Raw genomic sequence first — 24,519 nt, 5'->3', positions numbered from 1 at the left:
TGATTAAAACTTACACCAATACAACACATATGTAAACAATGACAATATTCGAGCTTTGTTTACAAAACAAAGAATTGTGAACTCTGTATCATGCTTCTAACTTGATATTTGACTTTCAAATTTTGACATAGCATTAAATTTTCTATATTAATTAGTATAAACATTGAAAATGGAAAAATATTTGAACATTTTAAGTCAAATCGTGTCCAAGTCCCTTTAAGAACGCAAAGAACGCCTGGCTATTCCACGTTGCAATCAACCCCAGATAATATCGATCTGCGCCCTCAGGGCTTTACAATATGCAAACAAATATTTATGAATATTTGATTATTTTACACAAGATAAATAAATTGTTTACTGCAATATCATGAGGGAAAATCAAAACGCTTTATAAGATTTTAAAAAAATCAGGAAGATGTTCATTAACGTAAACTTAAGATAGTTAAAGTGGGGATGACAAAAATTAAATTAAAGCTAATTTTTTTTAACTTTAAGGCTTTTTCCTTTTTTCTCATAGTCTACATAAGGTCTCGTGAAATTTTAAAGGAAGAATCAGACGTCACTATGAACGCAGAAAGTTAGAAACAATTTAGCCCACCGCCCACCTCTTAGTGAAAGATTTATTAACTGCACGCTGACTAGATGCAAAGTATATAAGACTCTATGTAGGATTCATTACTTTACAATACCTTTGGGAAAGAGTCAAAATACTGTTGCACGTCAGTCGGAGAGGGTCAATGTGATAAACATTGCATGCTATAATCTTTCTGTACTTTTATAAACAAGTATTTACTGATTATTCTCTCTGTTCAAGTGTGAAATGTCTTCATTATTCAGGACATACTTTGTTCGGTGGATCAGAAAACCATCCCTGAAAATCAAACCATCCTTTGAAATTGAACCATTAAGTCTTCTTATGGTTGATTGCCAATTACTCTGATTGCAATTGCTTTAAAAAAAACGACAAAACATTTTATTTTTCTCATTAAAACGCTATGATGTTTAACATGATCTTTGAATTTGTCAGTTATATTTTTGGTCTATATACCAAATAAATATTTATAACAATCAATATTTGTATTGATTTATGAAATGCTAGAATATAAATTGTGTCTGTATTATATAAACATATCAACTCAAACAGTAACCTATCATACAGACAGACCATGTATAGCTTATCGTGTTGGTTTCTTGTTGCTCTCCTATTTTCAGTCCAGTGTATACAAAGACAAATTCTATATTCCAGATTGGACACACAAGTGACCAACTCACCCGCAGCAGTGCTTTTGGGGGACGTGGATAGTGTTGTTCATTGTGCAGGACTTTGTTTTGGAGACGACAACTGCGCTGAATTTCTTTACAACCAGACAGATAAACAGTGCATTGGACTTCACTGTTTAAAAAAGGGAAGCTACTCGTATCAGTACGTCGTATCAGCATCTGACCAAAAGCTTTATTTTGGAAAAGGTAATTTTTTTTATTAATGACCCTTTTTTATAATAATTCAAGTGACAATTAAAAATGCCTTGCAAAAAAAATAGCTTTCATCACGAACAGTCTGCTATATTAAAGTTTGATGCCATCATTTTTTTTCAGAGATCAATTGGGTAGAATATTCTGGTCACTATTACTTTTATGGGGAACAAAACGTCACATGGACAGACGCTAAGGTATTAGAACTAATCAAAGAAATTAGTTTATATTACGTTCATATTTACATCTACCAAATATGATTCCCTCTATTTCTTACGGAAACTTATAGTTAATTCATAGCTCTATAGAAACAGTCAGACTGAAATCTACACGCTCTAACAAACGGAGACAAATTGAATACCGCGATCGGCTGGAATTATTTGGGAAAATATTTATAATCAAAAAATAAAATGCATGTATGATAAGAAAGTTGCTGAATTCAATTATAAGTTATTGAACAGTGTACTCAACAATAATCTAAGTACGTTTAGGAACAAAGATGTATCAGCCGAATGTGAATGTTGTCAAACGGTCGAGGACTGTCAACATCTGTTATTTAGCTGTAAATAAGTAAAACACATATGGCAAGAGGTGGGAAATTTCTTTAAGTTTGGAATATCATGGAATATATTAGTATTGGGGTTCCATTATGAAAATAATGTCAAAACTAGAAGGTTGAATAATATTTTGTCATTTATCTGCTTTTCAATTTATAAATACAAAATGTCTTGTAGAATAAAAGAACAAAGAATGTCAAAAGAAAATTTAAAATATTTTGTGAAAATTAACTTAATTGTGGAAAATTGTGTTCTTAAAAAGCTGGAAGTATTACATGTACTGATGATATGTACTTTACTTTAACGTCGCAGATTTCCGATGCAAACATAAAGGGAAATATACACTGAATGTAAATATCGAGCAATGAATTCATTAAAGTTTCCGTAAGAAATAGAGGCAATCATACTCGGTAGATGTAAATATTGCACATTATAATAGAATACGAAAGCTAATTGTTGTAAACACGTTTATCAGAAAGAACCACTTCCTCTGGGTTATAACCATTGCGCCTTAAGTTACCGGCTCGTTGCTGGGTAAAATTGTTGATTTTCATAGAGGAAAAATAATTTGCATACCTTTGCTCTGTGTAATTTTTAGTTATAAACTATTTACTTTAACAATTTCTCTGGTTAAACCAAAAAAAAACCCTTTTATTTAAAACAGCTGGAGTGCCAGAAAATGTGTGCTTATTTGGTGGAGATTGAAACTATAGAGGAATCTGATTGGCTAGCGGCTACATTTCTCATGAAAGGTAAATTGTGTTTCATTGGTTTGAATTTCTACACTTTAATCATTTTAAGCGGATGTTTTTTAAGTTTAAATGTCTCGTGAATTTCCAATGTAAAAAGCGATATTAATGGTGGAATATTCATGAATTGTTGCTTCCTCATAATTTAAATGTAATATGAAAGCCAACATCATGTAGCGTGGCTTTTAGTGCCAATAAATTTATTTAGATGGTTAAAGAAAAAAAATTCTCAATTTCAGACAGTTGTTCTACTTTCACTCAAAAACACTGTACAGCTTGGACCGGTGGGAATGACATTGACACCGAAGGTCTATTTGTATGGGACCGATCAAACACGACCTTTGGCTTCACCAACTGGACCCCAAATAACCCCAGCCCTGTGGGTTCCTCTGATGCTGTGACCCGTGACTGTGTCGACTTATTTCGGAATGGGAAATGGAATGACAGACAATGTTCGCATTTGAACCCATTCATTTGTGAAAAAACATCGTAACAATACTGATACATTCTGTGCTTTGATTTATTCTAATTTAATCGTTTTTGTATTTTATGCCTGTTAGTCACCCGTTTTTTTGGTGTTTTTTTTAAGAACATTGATAGATAAAATGCCTAAAAATTCTGACAAAATATTATAATATTCTATTAATTGTGTTTGTCGATTCAGTCATTTTATAGTTGCCAATAATACGTTTGATTGAGCTCGAAATTTCGAGATAATATCTATTCAACTCAGTCTTCAAAAGGAGAAGTTTCGAGTGACCACCATCACAGAAAAAAGCATCATCATCATATAATAAAGCACCATCTTTTTATTATAAAGCACCATCTTCATCATATAATAAAGCACCATCTTTATATTATAAAGCACCATCTTCCTATAATGACGCACCATCAGTCCATCATAATATAACATCTACTACTTAATAAAAAAGATTTTTACCACGAAGTTTCTGACACTATATTTTTTGTCGTGGAAACAAATCAAATAACAATGATGTTAATATGGCTGTTCCATGTATGTTTCATATCCCTGACTAGATCAAGCGTAAATAATAGCTTTATAGCGGCGATAAAAATTATTGCATACAAATATACATATCAGTATGAAAATATAAATATTATCAAATTATCCTAACCCGCGGTATTCAATTTGTCTGCACCGCTTGGTGTGTCATAGGACCGACGACATCCAAAATAAGCATTCAATGCTTAAATAAAGCTCCGTCTTCACATGAAATAGCCACATAAGGCAGCTATGGCGTTCCATAGTATGGTGTTTCCTCTTATATTGAGTTCAGGTTAATATTAGCTCGTAAATCGGCAGAGACGGAATAATTACCGACATTGTACGATTTTGACCTTTGATTTAATAAAATACATTTAAAAAGGTCGAGCAACTATACAGTCACTGGGGTAAAAATACATGGGTTGTAAGATGCTAATTATATTGCAACCAGCTTAAAAGACTATATAATCTATAATCATTATTTAAAAGAATTTAATACACCACCGTCTCTCTCTCTCTCTCTCTCTCTCTCTCTCTCTCTCTCTCTCTCTCTCTCTCTCTCTCTCTCTCTCTCTTACATGCATTATAGGATCCAATATTTTTCCCGGAATCATTTAAAAGTTTAGTATGTGCATTTCCGTCACATTTCGTTCATAATAACTTTATGAAATTGAAATTTAGCAAAGCGTTTTGAATCGTATAGATAAAACCGGATCTTTAGTACATCTGCATTTGACTAAGGTGCGTTCACAAAAACTGTTGCACTCTGATCAGGGACATCCGCACTCCTTTCGGGACATTGCGTGCTGCTGTCCTTGTCAGAGTTACCGAGCACTGTAAATACAGGTGTGTGCGAAAAATATCAACGCGCGTTAAAACGATCGATAACAAAGGTGGGGGAGGGGGGTGTAGCAGTTTTTGAGCAATATAAATGTTAACTCCTTTTATCATTACTCATTCAAGATCTAGTGAATGAAGGGAGTCTCATGTAGTCTGTCATAGTTCTTTTAATCATCCAGCTCTTTCCCTCTTGTATATGTTTATTGAATGTTTTATGTTCATTGGATGTTGTATGTCAACAGTCTTCATGTTGCCCCTTGAGGGCCCTTAATTGGTTAATAAAGAAATTGAAATTGAAATTGAAATTGAAATTGTAGCATCAGGGGGCAGGGCGGGGGGGGGGGGGGGGGGTGCCTTCTGACGCAGCAATGATTTTTTATATTTTACATATAAAAATGAATAAACATTGAGTCCCCCCCCCTCACTTTTATGGGACAATGTTAAGAATTGAATTGAAAATAAGGGAATAAACAATGAAATTGTAGATATAGATATAACCCCCCCCCCCCCCACAACGAATTAGGATTCTGGGAATAGCATTTTTTTATTTGTTTTTTTTTTGGGGGGTCAAGATTTTTTGGTTGAGTCTGCGTTGAGTCTGCCACCCCCACCCCCCACCCCCACTTTCAAAAACGATGCTACGTGCCTCCATGAGTATAGTTGTAGATCTGCTCATTACTTGTTGTCTGTATTTTAATTAAAATTTAAGTCCTATTCAGCATCAACCTGATGGAGACAGCTATAAAAAAATATATATATAGATAACAGTAGCGTACCTACATTGATGTAATGTAAGTATACGTGCTAAAAAATTTGTTTTGAATCTTTTTTTTTAAAACAGTCGTTTTTTCAGTGACAATCCCGAAAACCTTTTTTGCGTTTTTGTCCAACATTTCCTGAAGCATCTCGAACTACATGTATTAATGCACCTTTCGAAATATCGACTGAGTCGTAAGTTCAAACTTTGCAATTCATATGGTACAAATTACCACATATTTTCATTACAACCAAGTGATCAGCGCATCAATCTGTATCAAAATGTAAAGAAGCAGCACAGTTTCCTTTTCAGAGCACAGTTTTGATAAGCATTTATCCTCCAATATCGGATGACAAAATCTACCCCCCCCCCCCAAAAAAAAAAAGAACGTCTCTTTTACCTAGTAAAAGGGAAAGTTAATTGCCATAGTTCCATGACATTTCAAAATTTCAAAGCAAGCTTTGCATCACATGGTATAACTATGTGATGGGGGGGGGGGGGGGGGGGCTAATTGCTAACAAGTGTCCCTAGCTACGCCACTTGTAGTAACACCCATTTCAGTTGCATTTTGCATGCATGGTATAATTATAATGAAAATCAATAATATTTCGGCTCCAAAGTTAGCTTGGTAAGTTGGTCTGAATTTTGTCAGAAAAAATGAGTAAGGAATTAAGGAATAATGTTTCATGGAAATTCATCTATAGTCTACTATAATTGCTATTTGCGCACACCATATATTTTAGAACTGAGTTTGCCTATAAGTTTTACTTTTAAATCAATGCAGATTTCCATAGTAAAATTTGCGAAAGCCTACATTTGGGGGGGGGGGGGGGGGGGGGGTGGCAATCAATGTAAGGACAAATTCTAGAGGGATGTAATTTTCCGGATATGAATTGTCTCATAAATTAGTTTTTCAAATGGCGGGGAGAGGTTCATACAAACAATAATATTTATTTATATACTGTATTTAAAACACTCGGTGAAAGAGATATACTGCACTTTGTCACAATGGAAGAGGTTTGTATATGTGTAATTTATTTTGTTGTTGTTAATAAGTGTCGCATTGTTTTAAAACACTGTCAACATTGAAAACAATACCACATGGATTTCCACTTAGATATTCCTATAAATAGAGATTGTACTCCAATAAAAGGAAAATTATGTTACATATTATTTCCAAATTGGATATAAAGTACATTATTTTAAAATTCATTGAAATAGTATTTCATTTCATTATTCCTAACTCACCTATATCTAAGAAATGCTTGAACAATTTATCCTAATTTAGCTGTTTAAGACAGGTCCATTACAATCTCCAGATTTAGCTATATAGCTTGAAGAAGCTTAATAGCTTTATTAAGCTATTCAGAGTAGCTTCATTTAGCTATTTTGTCATACATTTTTCTTAAATTTGTAATTTTATCAGTATGTATAAAAAATCGCACTTTAGTCCAGTGATAGTTTTCAACTTTGACCTGTTCTGTGAACAATGCATGTAAAGAATACTCATCAATTTGCGTCTCCTTAAGAGACTTTGCACTAAACGTTTTGGGGCAACTGATTCATGACCACACAGTTACTTCTTGAATGAAATATAAAGGAGGTCAGTTATGGTAAACAAGATAACTGGTTGGTAATAATTGATCTCAATGAGAAGAAATCATACTTATCCATGCTCATTGCACACAAAGTGGTAAACAGTTACCCAAACAATGGAAATATATTTTTTGCTTATAAGTGTTTAAAAGCTGCAGTGTTAAAACTATCTTTAATTGTGGTCAAGTTTATAATGGTCAATTGTGCAAATATGAGTAGCAAGTTAATTGCGATTTTTTGTTCATTTCTTACAATAAATAGTTGCTTCAAAAACTGTACATATATAGCTTTATCAAGCTATTTTGAATAGCTTTATAAAGCTATATAGCTTTTTCAAGCTATATAGCTAAATCAAGAGATTGTTCTGGACCTGTAAGAAGAAGAAAAAAGGGCAAGTAACTTTGATCACATTTAGATACACATGGTTTGAAATCCAAACCATGTGAAATTAAGGTTGTGACATGCCTAAATCAATTAATTTTCTCATAAATTGAAGAGTGAAAAGATTCCTCTGACTGTTACCCCCCGCTTTTATATTTTGACATTGAGTCCCACCCACATGTTATATGTTGGCTATATATATAAGTAGATTACATAAACACATGTTTTTGTAGGCTGTATGTAAAAGTGTTTCGATTATATTAAGAATAGTTATTGAGTGTAGAGAATAGTAATTGAGTGTAGAGAAATGTTTGTAATTTAGGTTGCCCAGGTTTCCCCTCTCAAGAAAGTTCCATCCAAATGTAAACGTGGACTAGCAGCAAGACTTGCAGCCAAAAAAGAAAAAGTGAGTGAAGAGAATGATTCGTCAGAAATCAGCGAGGAGTCGGCTGTTTATTCCACACAGGTGGCACGAATGCTTAGCAAACGAGGACTTCCTGATGCGAATCAGCTTCAGTTGTTAAGTAAGTTCATGATACACTTAATGTAATTCAACTTGCTATCCACACAAATAATAAGTGAAGCACTTTATCAGGTATTAATTAGTTATTCATAGATTTAGGAAAGACTCTGGTTTTTAACAATGCTGCTGCTCATCGTTCCTATAGGTTCAGAATTGCTGTGATATGTATCAAATAATGGTAGTGTGACAAGAAAAAAACTATACAAACCATATGAATATCATTTATGTCAGATATATATCATAAACAAATGCACATTAGTGAGGGTAGCATTGGAAAATGTAAAATATTAAGATATTACATGTATTGTATTCCAAGAAGTGACTTTATACAAAAGTTGACTTGGATACAGGGCAACATTGATGATATATGCCCCAATGGGATGAAATTTTGACCAAATCTATGTTATTGTATGCTAATTATTTCAAAACAATGAATAAAACTAATGTGATGATCATGTTTAAAGGTGATGACAGCGATGAAAATGATGAAATTATTCCTAGCAAGAAATGTAAAGCCAAGAAAAATTCAGAGAAAGGGATGAGTCCAAAAATCAGCATTCTCCTCTCTGATGATGAAGACGAGAATATATCAGAGAATATATCATGGTTAGTTTTCCTCCATTGCACAGTTTCAACTTCTTTTTATTTACTATTAAACTTTTCTACTAGCTGATATCAGCTAGTTTCTTAAGTTTTTAGAGAAATTAGTTTGTAAATGCTCTAAAACGTATACAATGTATTTTAGAAAATTGTTGGTTTTAGGTTCATATTTTAGCTGATTTAGGATACGATATATGAAGTACATATAATGGGTTTCATCATTAAGGAACCAAATTATGTATATCAAGAATTTAATATTCATTGATTTCGCTCAATGAAACAGAGCTGATCACATTAAATATTGATTTCATTACATTACATACTTGTACCATAGCACATCAACAGAAAAAAATTTCTCCCCTGCTGACGATCAGAAGTCACCTTCCCCACCACCTCCCCCAGATCCCCCCCTAGACGTCCCTGTCCACCCCAAACGACCGCGCATGTCAAAGGCCATAAAGTAAGTGACGTTTCAGCTTCAAATAAGACTTAGGTTAGTTTTATGAGATATTTGAATAAATATAGTTAAACTTTGGGTATGTGAAGTGGTTCCAGCTATTTCATTTTTCTAAAGATATTTTTCCTCAATATCGTGAATGCTAGTTCCTCATGAAATTTTCTGTCCATTCCATTGAGTTTGAAATAATGAGGTTTGATGTATATACCAGGTGTTCATAGGTAAAATTGAACAATATGGTTTTGATGTCTTTTCTACTCAGTCTTTTGTTTGGTTACAGACAGCTGTCGGATGCTAAATCTTACCTCCAGAGGGAGCTGTCCATGCTAAACACTTCCTGTACAGATGTGGATGATGTGATATGTCTGGATGACTCCCTGGATGAAAAATCCATATTTTTCTTTGTGCAATGTAATGCTGAGTTACAAAAACATAGGCTGGGGAAGGTAACACATTTTTTAACATTTGAAAGCAACAAAATTCTCTCCCCAAGTTTGTAACTTTCATCAAAATTCACATACACACTTCATGCAATGCAGATTAAAAAAACTCGGAAGTGAACTTTTGACCACTGGTCATATGCAAGCTGGGTCATTTTCACCTTGTTTAGTTGTGTGAACTAGATAGTTCACCTATGATTTTGTCATTATTGAACCCAATTTTATTCTAGTGGGACCCCTTTAAGAAGTTGTTCGACACCATTGCTGAACAACAGAAAATATCTTTTGGGGATATCATGTTATCACTGAATGACGTGACTATTCGGCCCTCAGACACACCACATTCCGTCAACCTCAAGTCTGCAGACACAATAGGTGGGTTACCATAGATATCAGTTTTCATGTTCTATTTATATGTACAGTATTTGTCATCCTTTTATCACACTTTGTGCTTGTCTTTCAGTGATGTACAAAAACTCGGGAAAAGTCTTTGGTGATGAGGATAGCTCAGATTTATCAGGGATTCAGCTGGTTGTTCAAAGTCGAAATTCTAAGAAGAAACTTGAGTTTCATATAGATCCGGTAAATACTTATATGAGTTCTTGATAGATTTTAAATTGTTTTTCATTTATTCATCGAAATTTTAATTTTGTTATCACTTCCTCTTATAGATGGCTCCTCTTCAGTTGCTTATCAACAAATACAGCATACAGACAAAGACCGACCCCTCCCACTACCGCCTGCAGTTCGATGGGGAAGATGTCTTACCACAGGATACCCCTGCAGATTTGGAGCTCGAAGATGGCTTTTGTCTGGACATTATAGAAACCACCTAATAACATAGTCAGCTCTCTGGTCAAGAATTACTCTGTGAAAGAAATTAACTCTCTCTGGTCAGTTTTCTATTGTGACCACCATTCGTCAAAATGTTTTATTCCATTACATGATGTGCCAAAAAATACATATACATTGATATAAGACTTTTGTTACGTGAAAAAACTTGTTTCTAATTGTTCCGTCACTTCAAACTGACCACACCACTGGGAATTTCAGCTTTACAAGTTTATATGTAGATACCTAATATTTTGCTATTTTATAGTGTACATGTATACTTATGTTTGTAGTTCCCTTATAATGTGTAGTATGTTTCTCTTAGAAGAGATACATTTCAATGTTAAAGCCATTGGGCATTACAATAAGTGTATTGAGTAAAACAGTTTGTATATTTTAGTTGCTTCAAACATGCATCAAGTTTCAACCTTCTGCAAAGGAAACCTTCCTGTCTCTGTGAAAACACTTACAGTATACAATATACAGTTAGTGTACTTGTGTAAATGCCACTTACATGTTCTTGTACCTTACAAAATTACCATTTCCATGGTACTTTGTATCTTGAAGTTTTAATAATATGAATTTGTTAACAATATTTGGTTATCTTTTTCTATTTTTGAAAAGTTTGGTTCATATAACAATGCTAATTACTGTTAAATGATTGGGGATCATTTTGTTATATTATATGTTAGATTTTTATTTACACTGTAGATGATACATTTAATGCCAGGATGGTTTTGCCCTATTATCAGTACTTTACATTTAGAGCAGATCAATATTCCTCTTTAAATTGCTGCTATGGCATTCCTACATGGTTACATTATATAAATAGCGCCTGTTAAGGAGGGTAACAGTTGAAATTGACACCCCGAAGAAACCATTGTCAACCGATGCGAGGCGGAGGTTGACAATGGTTTTCGAGGGGTGTCAATTTCAACTGTTATCCTCCCAAACAGGCACTATTTATTTTAATATACTGAATGTCTTAATTTTAGAGAATTTTTATATTGCTTTTATGTAGAAATGACGTGAATTCTACGGCGAACCGTACGCGCATAATTTACACGCATGTAACAATTCGTTGTGTTACCCATTGCTAACGCTGAGGGTAATATAACGGATTATCAACTGTTTAAACCAATCAGATTTCAGTATTTAGCATGAAAGTTTAATATAGAAAATGATGGATGTTGAACAGTCAGTTACAAAATTTAAGCTATACATTTTAATTAATACTGACTGTTCAGAAGAAATGCAGAACAATAAACTTTTAGGACTTGAGAAAGAACAAGTGCACTTAAGCTATAGAGAATGGGCCCTTTTTCAGTGCCGTTTATATGTAGAAAATATCAACAAATTGCTTTTTTCTCGTAATAGTTAAGCACTCATGGATACTTCTGATTTATATGCACGCTTAAATTTACCAAAATTAGAATACAATTTAAAAAATTGAGGATTTTTAAATGCCTATTAATAATCTAAATCCGCAAAAATCGAACAGAACCTACTTGAATTGTGTCTATTTAAATCAGAGGGAGGAGACATTTAAATCAACATTGCTCTGTTGGTGGATCGATTGGAGCGTTTGCTGAATTATACTTTATGCTTTATTTTACGTCTGGAAAAAAATCGAATGAAGCTTTGAAGTAGCATATTACCATAGTGACAAACAAACATTCCTGACCATACAAAGATGATGGAAAGCGATCTAAAACGTGTCAGTGTTTTACAGTGAGCACATTTGACAAACGTTTACCTGTATAGAAACCACGTGATTGTTTGAAATAATTTATTCCATGCATGAGTTCAAACATGGGTCACGCAGGTAATAGCGTTTGCTTGCTATAGGAAAAACCTTGAAATTTTCATACGTTTTTTTATTTTTTAGGTACCAGCCTAACCGAGTACAAACTTCTTACTTTCACAGGAGTTTACTAAATGTAAAATGCGTATTTTGTCTTTTCCACAAGTTTGTACTCTGTTAGGCTGACAGTAAACAAAGGCTTTAAAATGAATGCCTGTCCTCAATTTACTATACAAAATCACGAATGTCTGCTGACCCCTACTATGTTTTAAAGCTTCGTGCTTTTTATAAACACCAATTTCAGCGCTAAAACTTGTTAATTCTTATGGAATAGATATCAATAGATAATGTTAGGGGAAAAAATATGCTTAATTTGAATCTTCATTTTTTCACTTTTCACCGGGGCCCATAAGTGCACTCGTCCTTTCATCAAATATCCAAGTGTATCACATTTGGAGGAAGTTATCTCCCATGTGAAGTAGCCTTGAAAAGACACATCATTTATCAATGAACTTGATTGGAAATCATTCTTTGAGACATCTTTGCATAATATAAAGCCATGAAATTTTATTAAAAGTTTTCTATGAGATTGGTTAGGAATGTTAAATGAATGTAAAAGGCATTCCAGTGTTTTAAACATTTAATTTTTATTCTCTCTCAATATCTACATTTACACAACATAATCTCTTTCCCAGACACACACACACACACACACACCACGGATGACATGTAAAATATGCCAAATGCAGGAATGTCATTTCCATTTGCACCTATGCCAACTGTACGTCATGCTAATATGACAAGAATTTGCTTTTTCAAATTTTCCAAGAGGGAACAATAAATGGAAATGCAGGATTTGATGAGCGAGTTGATGTCATGAAAGGCTACCATGATGGCGCTGTGTTGGCCAAACGCCTCATTCTCCTGCAAATGTAAACAAAAAGATTTTTACCAAATATATATATGAACCCTTTGTACATTGTATCTCCTCATGTTTATACAAGTACAAAATGTCAGTAATGATTAGAAGGAATGATTCACTTATCTGGTGGAAATAAATAAACAATTCAAAGTGGTCATTTTAAAAATCCTATTAAGATAACTCACTACATGAAGACTTAAATACTTTAAGACACCACGTCACAAGATGGGGATTTAAATGTAGTGTTTAATTCTTTGTATCAATCAATTTGGTTGAATATCATCATAGCTCAGTTGTTAAAGGGGAAGGAAAGTAAAAAAAAAACTAGAGCAAAGCTCGTTGCAAAGCAACGAGTGGGTCTTCCGTTAATGTCGGAAGTAAAGCCGGAAGTTCCTGTAAGAAGCAGAGGTCTCAAACCAACAACAAGAGTAACTTAAATAAAAAGATGAAAAATCGAATTATTCCTGGTACGACTTAACAAAATCCGAATGATTTTAAGTACGAATTAACAAAAACCTTTCTGATTCCAAGAACGACTTGACCAAAAAAAATCCGAATGTGTTCAAGTACGACTTAACAATTATTTTTGGTACGAATTAATTTTTATTTGAACATTACGCTATTTTTTAAACCAAGGACGCGGAATCAAAATTTCCGGAAAAATCAATTTTTAAACCTCGATATCTCTGTAATGCATCGTTCGATTTTCAAACGGATTTCAGATTTGAATTCACCATGGCAAGTTCTATAAGACTGTAGTATTGTCTTATTTTGTTCAAAAAAATAAAAATTTCCAGAATTTGGAACTGGTTCCAGTTTTGAGTAAAATTGATGAACAAAATTTTAAACCCCCCAGTACATTATAGAATTGGTACATCTATCATCAGTAAAAATTTCAAAGCGATATCTTTAAAGTTTACGGAGATTTCTTCCGGACAAAATCACTTTTTTAAAATTTAAAAATGGCCGCCAAATTTGAACGGAAGTGACGTAAATGCTGAAACTTTAACATCTTTGAGGCACGGTAACTTTACGAAAGCTCTGAAAATTTCATCGAAATCAGATGAAAACTTTCTGAGATATAAAGCCAAGAAAGAGTCAGAAAAAAAATAAAAAATAAAATAATAATAAAAAGAAACCGAAGAAAAACAAGAGGGTCTTCCGTTGGAAACGGAAGACCCTAATAATTTATTTATTTTAATAAAGTGGTGTAAATTATCACATGTGGTCATGCTGTTTTGAAAATAAAATACGTAATTAAGCTTTAATGAACGTTTGAAGTTGGAGAAATCGTATTTACTGGAGGCTGACATGATGTAGAACTCTTTTGTAATAAAAACCCAAAAAATCAATTATTTTGACGTCACACCATCTATTCCGGTTTGGTTTACATATACAAATGAATGCACACAGTGCTCTGAATATAATTAACGCTGGTTCATACCTTTCTGTTACTCAAATAATCGACTAAACAAAATTGATAATGTTTGAGTTCACACGTCAATCTAAAGAATAAATACATGTATCATTGTATGCATAAATAGTCATTGCATACATATATGCATTTTTATAAGTAAATGACAGCTGTTAATCTGCAATCATTCAAAGTTGAAAATGACCTCGATTAAATTTTTTATTCCAAGTCAAGTTCTTCGCTAAATGAATAAATGTTATAATTGTAATCGGGATGTTTAAAATTCATTCTTTAAAGTTGGAATTACCATGTCGAAATAACGATGGCAGACATTTTCTATGATACTTGGCATCTGTTGACGCGGATATTTCTCCGACACTAACCTCCGCTTATAGATTTCAACGAACATGCTCCATTTGACGTTAGTTTGTAGTTTGCAAAGGTAAAAGAACGGTCTCAAATCAATATTGTTTCAAATTTTCCAGAACTTGTCATTTAGAGCGAATATCATGATTTACTAATACTGATGTTATGTTGATAAGACAAACCGGAATAGATGGTGTGACGTCATAGATTAAAGTTCAATGGCAGCCCCCATGGCGGCGGGAAATTTAAATTAAGCGATCGATATTCTTGATTTATTCATTGTTTCGGGGATTTTTAATGAAAATAAATACGATTTACAATTATAGTAGATGATAATTAATTGATTTATTGTACAACATATTTTTAGTTTCCTTCCCCTTTAAAGTATCGGTCATGTGAAGAGCAGAAAACAAGTTTGAAACCATCTGAGGCGTGTGTTTATCTTTAATGAATTAGATTTTTGAAAATCAAAAGTTTACTATAAAGTCTTGTGTATATCACACACTTGTATCCAAAATTGTCTTTTTCTCCTATTTCACTTATATACTTTTTATGCATCATAATCAAGTGATTTTTTACTGATTTGAGAAACTATTTCAAGGTGTAGTGAGGCACCTAAAAACCTGAACATGAACATGAACAACATATAACCTTGTGTTTCTGTCTTGGTCACGGATCTTTTTCTCCATTTCTGCATCTGTGAGGGTTTCTAAGAATGGACACCATGCATCTGCTTCATTCTGATTCCTAATGGCAACCTCAACAATCGGCAATGGCTGATCACTGCAATACATGCCACGTACACTTTAAACATATATCTGACAGGTGGTGAAAAACATTTCCTTTCCTACGTAAAACAAAATATCTCGATATCTGCTCAGTTTCAAGGTAAGAAGGTGACTTTCTTCTTTGAGATATTGCATGTTGTGTCAAGAAAGGTAGGCTTTGGTTGAAAAAAAAAAGAACCTAATAACTGAAATTTACCAATTGTACCATTTTATTTCAAGAAAAGCCCCATACCTGAATGCGTAGGTTCTTTGATGCCAGCTCAGCTGCCCTCTTATGCTGTATGCTATACATGTGACAAACTCTCCACCCAGACCTGAAATAATGACAGGCAAAATGTTCACGTCAGTGATACAAGTAATTTGTAAATTTAAATTGAGAACCCACCCCAGCTGAAGAAGAATGTATGATTATGAGGCTAGATACACACCAAGCTCTGCACACAGGGTCTGAGCAAAGTCCTCGGGTGAGTTATCTGATTCAGACATGTCCCATTCAAACTGGTCTACCAAGGATATATTACCGACATGAATATTCAACTGCAAAAACAAGATATCATTATTCAGTTAATACTGGGATTTAGGAAAACCCTCATATATGATACAATTTTTCGCACAAACTACAGGCTTTGTCAGACAGACCTTCAAAATGACCCTCTGGTCCTTTTGCTCCTCCAACAAGTTTTCCTGAGGGTATGCCTCAATCTGTTGTCGAATGGCCTGAGATATGGCTGGTATGAAGTTGATGGGGTTCAGATCTAAATCATCACACAGAATCTCTGCAAACTGCTCAGGAGTGATGAGGCTCTCTGCAAAATAAACAACAGTACCGGTAAGCATATGATGCTCATCAGTATACATGATGGTAAATGCTTGTTGACCCCTTGCACAAAACTTTTACTACAGTGAATTTCATCCAGATTTGTCATCTTACCATTCTTGTTCCAGGTGAAGCAGTCTCGAAGCTTCTGACCCTCATACTCCATATCCAGACGGATGGGAACAAGCTGTTCCTGTTGATTAGCGTTGTCATGGATACCAGCTGGATCAGTGTCATCAAAACTGAAAATCACCAAAATACAGATTTACATATTACAATTTATAATAAATGCAAAATAAATTTATAATAACTTGGTAAATAGTATCAAAGGTTTCTCTTCCTGATTTTTATTTAAAATAGTCAGTTTTCATTTTTTATTTTTTTACTCATTGCTTACCTCTATTTAATGAAAGAACAATGCAGTGCTACATAATAATACAGTTAAATGCAAATGTAGTGTTGAAGAAATAATATCCCGGTGCAGTATATTCAACCAGATATTTGTACAATGATGCTGATTTTATATTGACGCTACTTACCACATGGGAAAGGTTCTGACTTGCTTCTTTCCTAATCTGTTTCTGTTGATTGGGGTAGCACAGGGAACTGCGTCCAGATGGTGTGAGCTGCTAGGAACTGTGGGAACCCAGTTGTTACGCTTGGATTTGTAATCACGGCTACTGTAATGTAACCACAAGTAGTATGCCATTCAATAAAGATTGTTACCGTAAATCAATGATTCAAATCTTTACATATGTTAAAATTTGCAAGTATAATTTACTAGATAAAAACAAAGTATTAAACATACTGGTATACAAACTTCACATCAAAAATTTAATTTATATGCTAGATTCACAGGTTAAAGTTATAATCAAATAAAATTAAAACCATCAAACTTTCCAATATGTAATTTTGCTAATGCTTAAAGCGAGATGCATGCTAAACCATTTTGAAATATCCAGGCTCAAACAATATTTCCAACTTGTGTTGACATTTGTTCTTACATTTGGTAAGAAGAATCACTGTTGATGGATACTGTTTTAAACATGTCATCATTCCCCTCAAAGATGGCGTCCACTTCACTGGCCTTCAACAGCGTGATGTTGGTAGCTAGGGATGGCGCTCCTGTGTCTGTTAAAGAAGCCAAGTAATAACAATATTATTTTTCTGATTGATGGTAGTTTTAATTAGATTTTAATTGATATAAATCTAAATACAATATTTGATTTTTGTTCTTGTCAATATATATATGAGTAAAAATAGATGACTTCTCAATAAAGAAATATGAGACATTGAATTCAATCATTCTTCACAGACAGCTCATTGCTTTTTTATTCTGAAGAATTGTCAAAAAAGATAAAGAATAAAAACCTAGGCTGATTAAATAATGTACAGTAATTTCATATTCACATCAAAAAAATACTTACTGAGTTCTGATATTCTTTTCCTCTCCTCCACGGTAAGCAGCCTCCTCCACATAGACGGGTACTTCTTGTAGAGAGATCCCCTGAACATTCGTAAATAATTTCCAACCTGATAGAGTATTAAAAGAAGGTTACAAGTGTGACACTCAGACTGGTTTGTTACCCAGCTCAGTTGATAAAGCACTTGACTAGAGACTTAGTGGGCCCATTGTATCTTGGTCGGCTCTGTCATTATTTTTCCCATTCCTTAACATTTTATTTGGTGCCTTAACAAGCCATTAGAATTGACAGGTTAATTCTTGGATGGAGAGAACCTAAGATGTTGATCTATGAGGGTGAATATGATTTAACAGTTTAAGGGAGGAATCCCAAACCAATTAAATTTGTTGGCTAGCACCAAATATCTCGGTAGAGCACCTGACTAGAGATTCAGGATTCAAATCCTGGTCTAGTTTCTCATTATTCTCCATTCCTATTGCACAAATAAAGTACCTATTGGCTTTTCCTTGGTGAGGTGATCAGTCTGGTGATACAGTTTAAACAGCGAGTATGTCAACTATGAACGATATCAACCCACAGGATGCCATAATAAACAAAATAGGCTGATGTGTGTTTATAATAAAACAATAAAAATTGTGTGCAAGCCTCTGCGTTTTTATCGATGAACTTTTCAATCAGAATTCCGGATGACATGTATAACCCTTAATGTACACATTATGTATTTATGAAGAGCAGTCACAATGATGAATTCAGAGGCCTCTGAATAAATTACCTTATAACAATTCTGGATTATCACACTTTAAGTCTAAGATAATAATGCATTCTTTCATTATAAAAAAATGATAACCTCTGATCCAATGTAATAAAATTCCCCATCCTCCTCTATCTGAAAGGGTTTCGGCTTTTCGCCGAAAGTCTTTGTGCCAAACATCGCCATATTTTGTACAGAGCGCCCTCTATCATTAGCGTTATCGGGGCAGGGGGAACCAGTCAAAGAAGCAGAAGCTTTTACTTTCGCTTTGCCTGTTTAAACCGGTCAAGGAGAAGTTCACGCCGCATTTAAATGTTTTTGTTGTGCATCATGACTTTGTCAAGGGCGGTATTTTTGTGAACAATTAAGTCAGAAGTGCTGAATTGTGAAACACATAACTTATTTCAGAAAATTCAAGGATCTTTAAGTATAGTTTGAGAACGTGACTCGACAGAACAGACCAGTAAGCCTCTTTTACTCTCTCTCTCTCTCTCTCTCTCTCTCTCTCTCTCTCTCTCTCTCTCTCCACAAGCCTTTAAATTTCTATCAATAAATTAAATCAGCTTAATATGCCGTTAAATGTGTGATATGTGACGTTGTATCCTCCATCGTATATCGTATAATTACTTGAGTATTGTGAGGTGATCAAATACGGTCGATCGGGAATAATCAAATCTATCATAAATATAGCCCTTTGTTTATTCACCAAACAATTAAGAACCCTCATTATATAAATTATATTTCGATTTAGCGAGGTACATGTACTAATGTAGAGTTTTTATTCTTGAAGTATTGGGATGTTTACCTGTAATTTCTTTGGACTGAATCCTTCCATAGACCTCTAAATTTCTATTTATGTGACTAGTGTTGTATGTACCCTTTCTATTGAGATGGTCAGACCAGCTTCAGATAGCTCAGTTGGTATAGGGACCTGACTAGACTTTCTGGGGGCCCAGGTTTGAATCCTGGTCTGGTCGGTCATCATTTCTCCCATTCTCTTACATCTGGTATCATGCCAACCACTTGAATTGACAAATGAAAGAACCCGGGAAGTTGATCATTTAAGGGAAAGATTATTTGAAAGGGGGGAGGGAGAGTTTATGTGAAAGTCAGACCAGTTTGGTTATCAGCCCCAGATATTTGGTGAACCACTGGAATCATGGTCTGGTTTGTAATTCTCCCATCCTATTACAGTTATTACAGTCTATATAAAAACATATATATATATATATATATATATGGAGAGTGGGGTACATATGTCGGTTTGTTCCCGTTTTGCACACATTTGAAAATTACGTATCGAAAAAATGTGTGCGAAACGGGAATTTGACCATCAGGTGAGATAATTGCTTAATTGCTATAGTCTATATCACAATTCCTGCGAGGGCAATTGACATATCTACTCGCAATTGAAATTTACATGTATTTTATGTTACAATATAACTTGCATAAAAGCACATTTAAATCATAATTGACATCCATATTCATGCATTTGATTTCAAACATCAATTTGGTCATGGACAATTTCATTATTTTTTTCAAACAAGAAAGATTATTGCAAAAAAGTTGAATATGTAGCGCCTTTGTTTAACTAACTGCCTATAGGAAGAGGTATATCGCATTATTTTTGTCAGATTTTTATGTATTTAACATCTGATTTGAAAAACTAGAAAGTGACCCGCCATATACTAAAGCGGTGATGTCATAAGAACTACTGTCAAGGTCGCTACTCCAAACATTGAAATATTCTGTGATAAAGATCTGTTTTCTTTAATAATATTCTTTCTGTTGATATCAAACAATCAATTATTAACATGCGTTTTACATAATTTGCAACTCAATTGTAAAAAGAGACACAGAGCACCCCATATGACTGTTTATGTAGTTTCCCCCTTCATCATATAAGTATCCATTGAATCAGCTTCCAATTGGCTTTGGACCAGCAATTTTTCCTAATTCATTTGGTTTTATATTTAAGGTAAATGGACAAAAATGTAAAAGTCAATTCGTCTAATCTAATCATTATTTTTTATCAGACTTTTTAAATATATCGTTATCTTTTTTTTATCCAAAAAAAATGGTGATAGTTATTAGTTATTAGACCTTAAACACAACAAAATATCTGTATTCTTCTTGTTTAATCGTTAAGGCACTGATAAAACACAGGTAAAAATCCAGGTAAAATCTTTGACCGAAAGCAGACTATAATTGCTATCACAACACAAATCACACCTATTGTTCTATACCCAATTATCAAATGTGTGCAAAACGGGAACACACCCATATGTCTCCCTCCCTTTCATTCTTGTAAAACAATAAAAATTCAAAAGCTAATGGTTCTTCAGGTGAAGAAGCCATCCAAAATATGAAGCAGAGTCCAGAAATTTAGATTATGGTGTGTAAATGTGTGTAGTCTGACCAAAATATTTAATGCAATTACCACTGGTATGTAATGCTTTCATTTCCTACCAGGCAAACAAAATTATCCCTTGTAAAATTTTCTGTATCTTTAGACTAATTTTTCGGTAACTTTACTTATGTAAATATTAAAATTATTTTAAAATAAGTTGAAAATGTCCATTTTGGTAGAGATCCTTTATTATAATCCAGGGTTGTAGAGCACCTAAATTATTAACAATAAGTCATGCAGACTAGGTCCTCACATTTTCATTACCATTGTTGACAAGGGTAGCTTTATATGGAACAGCTGCAGTAGAGCTGACTCCTGGCTTTGATACCAGTTCCAGTCACACATCAAATTATTTCTCTTTCAACTTAGTTTCAAGACCCCCTCCCTCTCTTCTTATAGTTCATAAAATCAATCATTTGCTAGCCCAGTGATAGCAACAACTGGTAGATCTTCTAAAGAGTAGAAGAATAAACTGGTGGTTACAAGGAAAATTGTACTAAAGGAAAGGCAGCAAGGATCCAGTCATAACTGGCTAGTTATGCTGTATTTATTTCATTTAGCCATTCTGTAGAACAACCAATAAGGGAATGATTTGATTGGTTACCGAGTTACTCCCAAAAAAAGGTCTCTGAGTAAAGTGTTTGGGTAAGGGTTTTGATAAAAAATTTCCTTTTTAAAGATTGTCAAATAATGGGGACATTTAAAAGTGAAGCTATTTAAAGTAAAAATAAAACCACGGTTCAACTATAACTGTTCTTGCTGTATTCACAATATGCCCAGTAACTGTATATCTTGTACATAGATAGTTTAGGATTTCATAATCTAACGGAGAGGTTTAGCAGACCAGTGGGTAAGTGTACTTGTAAGGTTACAAGCTAGAACTATGCATACCAGCTTTCATAACCTTTCTTGTTTAGCAGTGGTAGTGTGTACTTGTACTTGAAAATTGTACTTTTTAAAATCCCCTTATCCACCGGGCAAAAATGCATCTTGATTGTCACGGTAAAAAATTAAAGATTGTAAGTGCTATTTTTATTAAACAGATAATATCAAGTACATGTAATCATTTATGAATATATTTCATAGGTATTTATCGGTATTCCCTTAAAACTTCATCCCGTCTCACTCAAGCCTAATTAAAGCTTCACCAAATCACAAAAGTACTGTCCATTCATTTAATTTCTACAAGAAATTACACTAGCTGTGCTAATAAGTAACCAAAATATATTTATGTGCCTTTTCCAGAGTATGTCCAGCCCAAAGAAGCTGCGCCTGATGACCTACTTATCCTCGGGGATTCCCATCCAGGTGTTTGAGCTGCTCTTGCACTACCTGGAGGAAGTGACGGGGATGGAGGGGTACCTGATCACCGAGTCCCGATGGAGCGGACCCCCAGCAGAGCGGGGCGACCCTTTCATTGACGATATTGCTGATGTTGGTGAGTTGTGGGGGTGGGTGATGCAATTGTTGATGTTGGGGATTAAACATGATGAGTTCACTAACAATGAAGAGTTCTTTGAAGTACATATATTTAAGTATAGATGGTTACAGATATAAAGTTGCTTTACCATGTCAGATGAATAATTTTTGAAGTACAAAAAACATTTTTGATGGCAAGTTGAGAACCTATTCTGTTGATGGCAGACTGACATTCGCTGTTTCAGTAATTACTTTGTATTAAGTACGATTGCTGTGTACCAATGTAGCTTATCTTTTATGGATTTTTTTTTATAACTCAGTATTTATGTGCAGTTCAGCATACCTGCGCCTGAAACACGACAAAAATGAATACATGGAGTTGTGTCCGGTAGCCCCTGTCCACAGGCATGAGAAAGGTGGCGGGGAACCAGTTTACTTCTCCGACCTTGTGGTCAACAGCAGCAAAAAGCAAGTACTCTTTGTTTTGTTTGACTTGTTTACAACTGGAAGTGTTAATTCAAAGGGCTGGGTCACAGTTGTATGAATGTTTTTTAAAGGAATTTTCATTTCCAACATATATATAGGTCAGTTTATGGTAACTTTGTTGACTTAAAAGGACAGACTTTTGCCTTCAATGATCCAATCTCTTTGAGTGGAAGTCTTGTTGTCCTGGGCCACCTGAAGAAAAATGGATACAACTCCTCTTTTTTTGGCAACATGCTTCACTCAGGTAGGTCCCAGTCATAAAGCGTTACCTGTTAACACCTTTTTATCTTATTCTCTTCTGTTGTTTTTACTTCACCTACACTCCACAGGTTCCCATCTGAAGTCCATTAAGATGATTCTGGACAACAAGGCAGATGTTGCCGCCATTGATTCCAATGTCCTGAAATTTTATCTACAACAAAACCCACAGGACGAGGAGAACTTGTCCACTGTGACCTCACTGGGTCCAATGCCAATCTACCCTATTGTCTTCAACTCTCGACTTAGTGGTAAGCTTGTAGATCCTGTCTTTTTTTCTTCATACCTACACTTTACTCAGATAAATTGATTATATTTTCATTATTGACTACGCAGCTTATGTTGTCACAACTATGCAGGAACATTCCTTTTTCAAGGCAGTAAAATGTGTCCTGGCCTCATGATCATCTGATGTTTAACATGAACTTACAAAACTTGATACAAAATAGAAATACATGCAATGTTTATGAACTAGACCCTTGACCATAGTTATCAAGGATGTGTTTTGGTATAAATTCTATAAACTTGATGAAATCCATACCATCTTGAATGCACTTTTCTATTTTCTTGAAAAGAAAGTTGACTCTTTTTCAGCCAACGTGAAGAAACAGATCTCTGAAGCTCTACTAGGAATGCACAAGTTACCGGAATGGCAGCCACAGTTAGAGGAGTGGAACATCGAGAGGTACACGAAGATCGATGACTCTCTGTATGATCTAGAGACCAGCCTGATGGACCTGTGTAAGGGGCTTAGTCTATCCAGTGTCTACTACTAAACTACCGCAATGTACTGTGCAATGACCACCTCAGTGTAGTGATATATCTACGAATACACCACCTCTATGACTGTACTATTGTGATTATTTTACTACTATACCGGTATAAGGGGAGATAGCTCATTAGTTACCATGTATTTCTCAGCATTATTCTTTTGTGTTCAATTCTAGAGGTAAAACCAAAGTAATGCCCTAGTCATTTAGTTTTGTCTGTGATTGAAATTTCTAGTTTAGATTACAAGGCTTGGCTTTGCATTCTGTGTATCTATGTAATCAGGTAAAATTCTTCACAGTCAAAGACTGTTGAAAAATATCATTACTTCAGGTAGGGGACAGTTGTATAAATCATCATTTAAAGGTTGCATTTGTATGTACATGGAGTTGATATTAACTATCATGGATTTTTTTTATCTGTTGCCAAAGAAATGCTTTTCAGCAGTATAGATGAATAAGAGAAAATTATATTTTCATGCTTAAGAATTTTTATATAGGAAGGTAATCTGTAAAGTAAATAATGTTTATCATTTTGATTACCTTTTAGAGAGAAAAAAAATTAACTTTGAATAGTACTTTAATAATAAGGTTGCTATTATGATAACAAAGAATATAATCTTTATAATTTATGATTTTTCTTTGTCTGTATTATGTTTTTAATATAAGGGGGTTCCAAAATT

General features: G+C 34.2%; 4 protein-coding genes across 5 annotated transcripts; 3 read left to right on the top strand and 1 right to left on the bottom strand.

The window, feature by feature from the left end:
* The first annotated feature begins 1,123 nt into the window (after positions 1-1,123).
* On the top strand, positions 1,124-3,569 carry LOC105345602 (lectin). The gene is made up of 4 exons (XM_011453790.4): positions 1,124-1,467; positions 1,597-1,670; positions 2,695-2,782; positions 3,019-3,569. The coding sequence occupies exons 1-4, from the start codon at positions 1,167-1,169 to the stop codon at positions 3,270-3,272; spliced, it is 717 nt and encodes a 238-aa protein (XP_011452092.3). The 5' UTR covers positions 1,124-1,166; the 3' UTR covers positions 3,273-3,569.
* Positions 3,570-6,279: 2,710 nt separating this feature from the next.
* On the top strand, positions 6,280-10,805 carry LOC105324964 (NFATC2-interacting protein). The gene is made up of 8 exons (XM_011424247.4): positions 6,280-6,399; positions 7,682-7,883; positions 8,347-8,488; positions 8,817-8,942; positions 9,220-9,385; positions 9,610-9,754; positions 9,843-9,961; positions 10,051-10,805. The coding sequence occupies exons 1-8, from the start codon at positions 6,391-6,393 to the stop codon at positions 10,213-10,215; spliced, it is 1,074 nt and encodes a 357-aa protein (XP_011422549.3). The 5' UTR covers positions 6,280-6,390; the 3' UTR covers positions 10,216-10,805.
* A 1,836-nt stretch (positions 10,806-12,641) lies between these two features.
* On the bottom strand, positions 12,642-18,737 carry LOC105324965 (SWI/SNF-related matrix-associated actin-dependent regulator of chromatin subfamily B member 1-A). The gene is made up of 10 exons (XM_011424248.4): positions 18,593-18,737; positions 17,749-17,854; positions 17,326-17,452; positions 16,861-17,001; positions 16,436-16,563; positions 16,144-16,310; positions 15,933-16,041; positions 15,737-15,818; positions 15,368-15,499; positions 12,642-12,938 (listed from the first exon to the last, which is right to left on the bottom strand). The coding sequence occupies exons 1-10, from the start codon at positions 18,680-18,682 to the stop codon at positions 12,899-12,901; spliced, it is 1,122 nt and encodes a 373-aa protein (XP_011422550.1). The 5' UTR covers positions 18,683-18,737; the 3' UTR covers positions 12,642-12,898.
* A 37-nt stretch (positions 18,738-18,774) lies between these two features.
* Positions 18,775-24,432, top strand: LOC105324967 (probable ABC transporter phosphonate/phosphite binding protein PhnD2). 2 transcript variants are annotated; one of them, XM_011424251.4, is made up of 6 exons: positions 18,775-18,959; positions 22,152-22,344; positions 22,646-22,793; positions 22,910-23,055; positions 23,141-23,320; positions 23,664-24,432. In XM_011424251.4, exons 2-6 carry the CDS (start codon positions 22,155-22,157, stop codon positions 23,843-23,845), a joined length of 846 nt encoding a protein of 281 aa, XP_011422553.2. In that variant the 5' UTR covers positions 18,775-18,959; positions 22,152-22,154; the 3' UTR covers positions 23,846-24,432. The 2 variants fall into 2 exon arrangements, with proteins under 2 accessions (XP_011422553.2, XP_011422556.2); XM_011424254.4 differs by lacking the exon at positions 18,775-18,959 and adding an exon at positions 21,622-21,756.
* The last annotated feature ends 87 nt before the right edge of the window (positions 24,433-24,519 follow it).

Source organism: Magallana gigas, chromosome 3 (assembly GCF_963853765.1).
Source record: "Magallana gigas chromosome 3, xbMagGiga1.1, whole genome shotgun sequence".
Lineage (NCBI taxonomy): Eukaryota > Metazoa > Mollusca > Bivalvia > Ostreida > Ostreidae > Magallana > Magallana gigas.
Note: the sequence above shows the minus strand (reverse complement) of the source record. Positions and strands in the feature narration are given on the sequence as shown.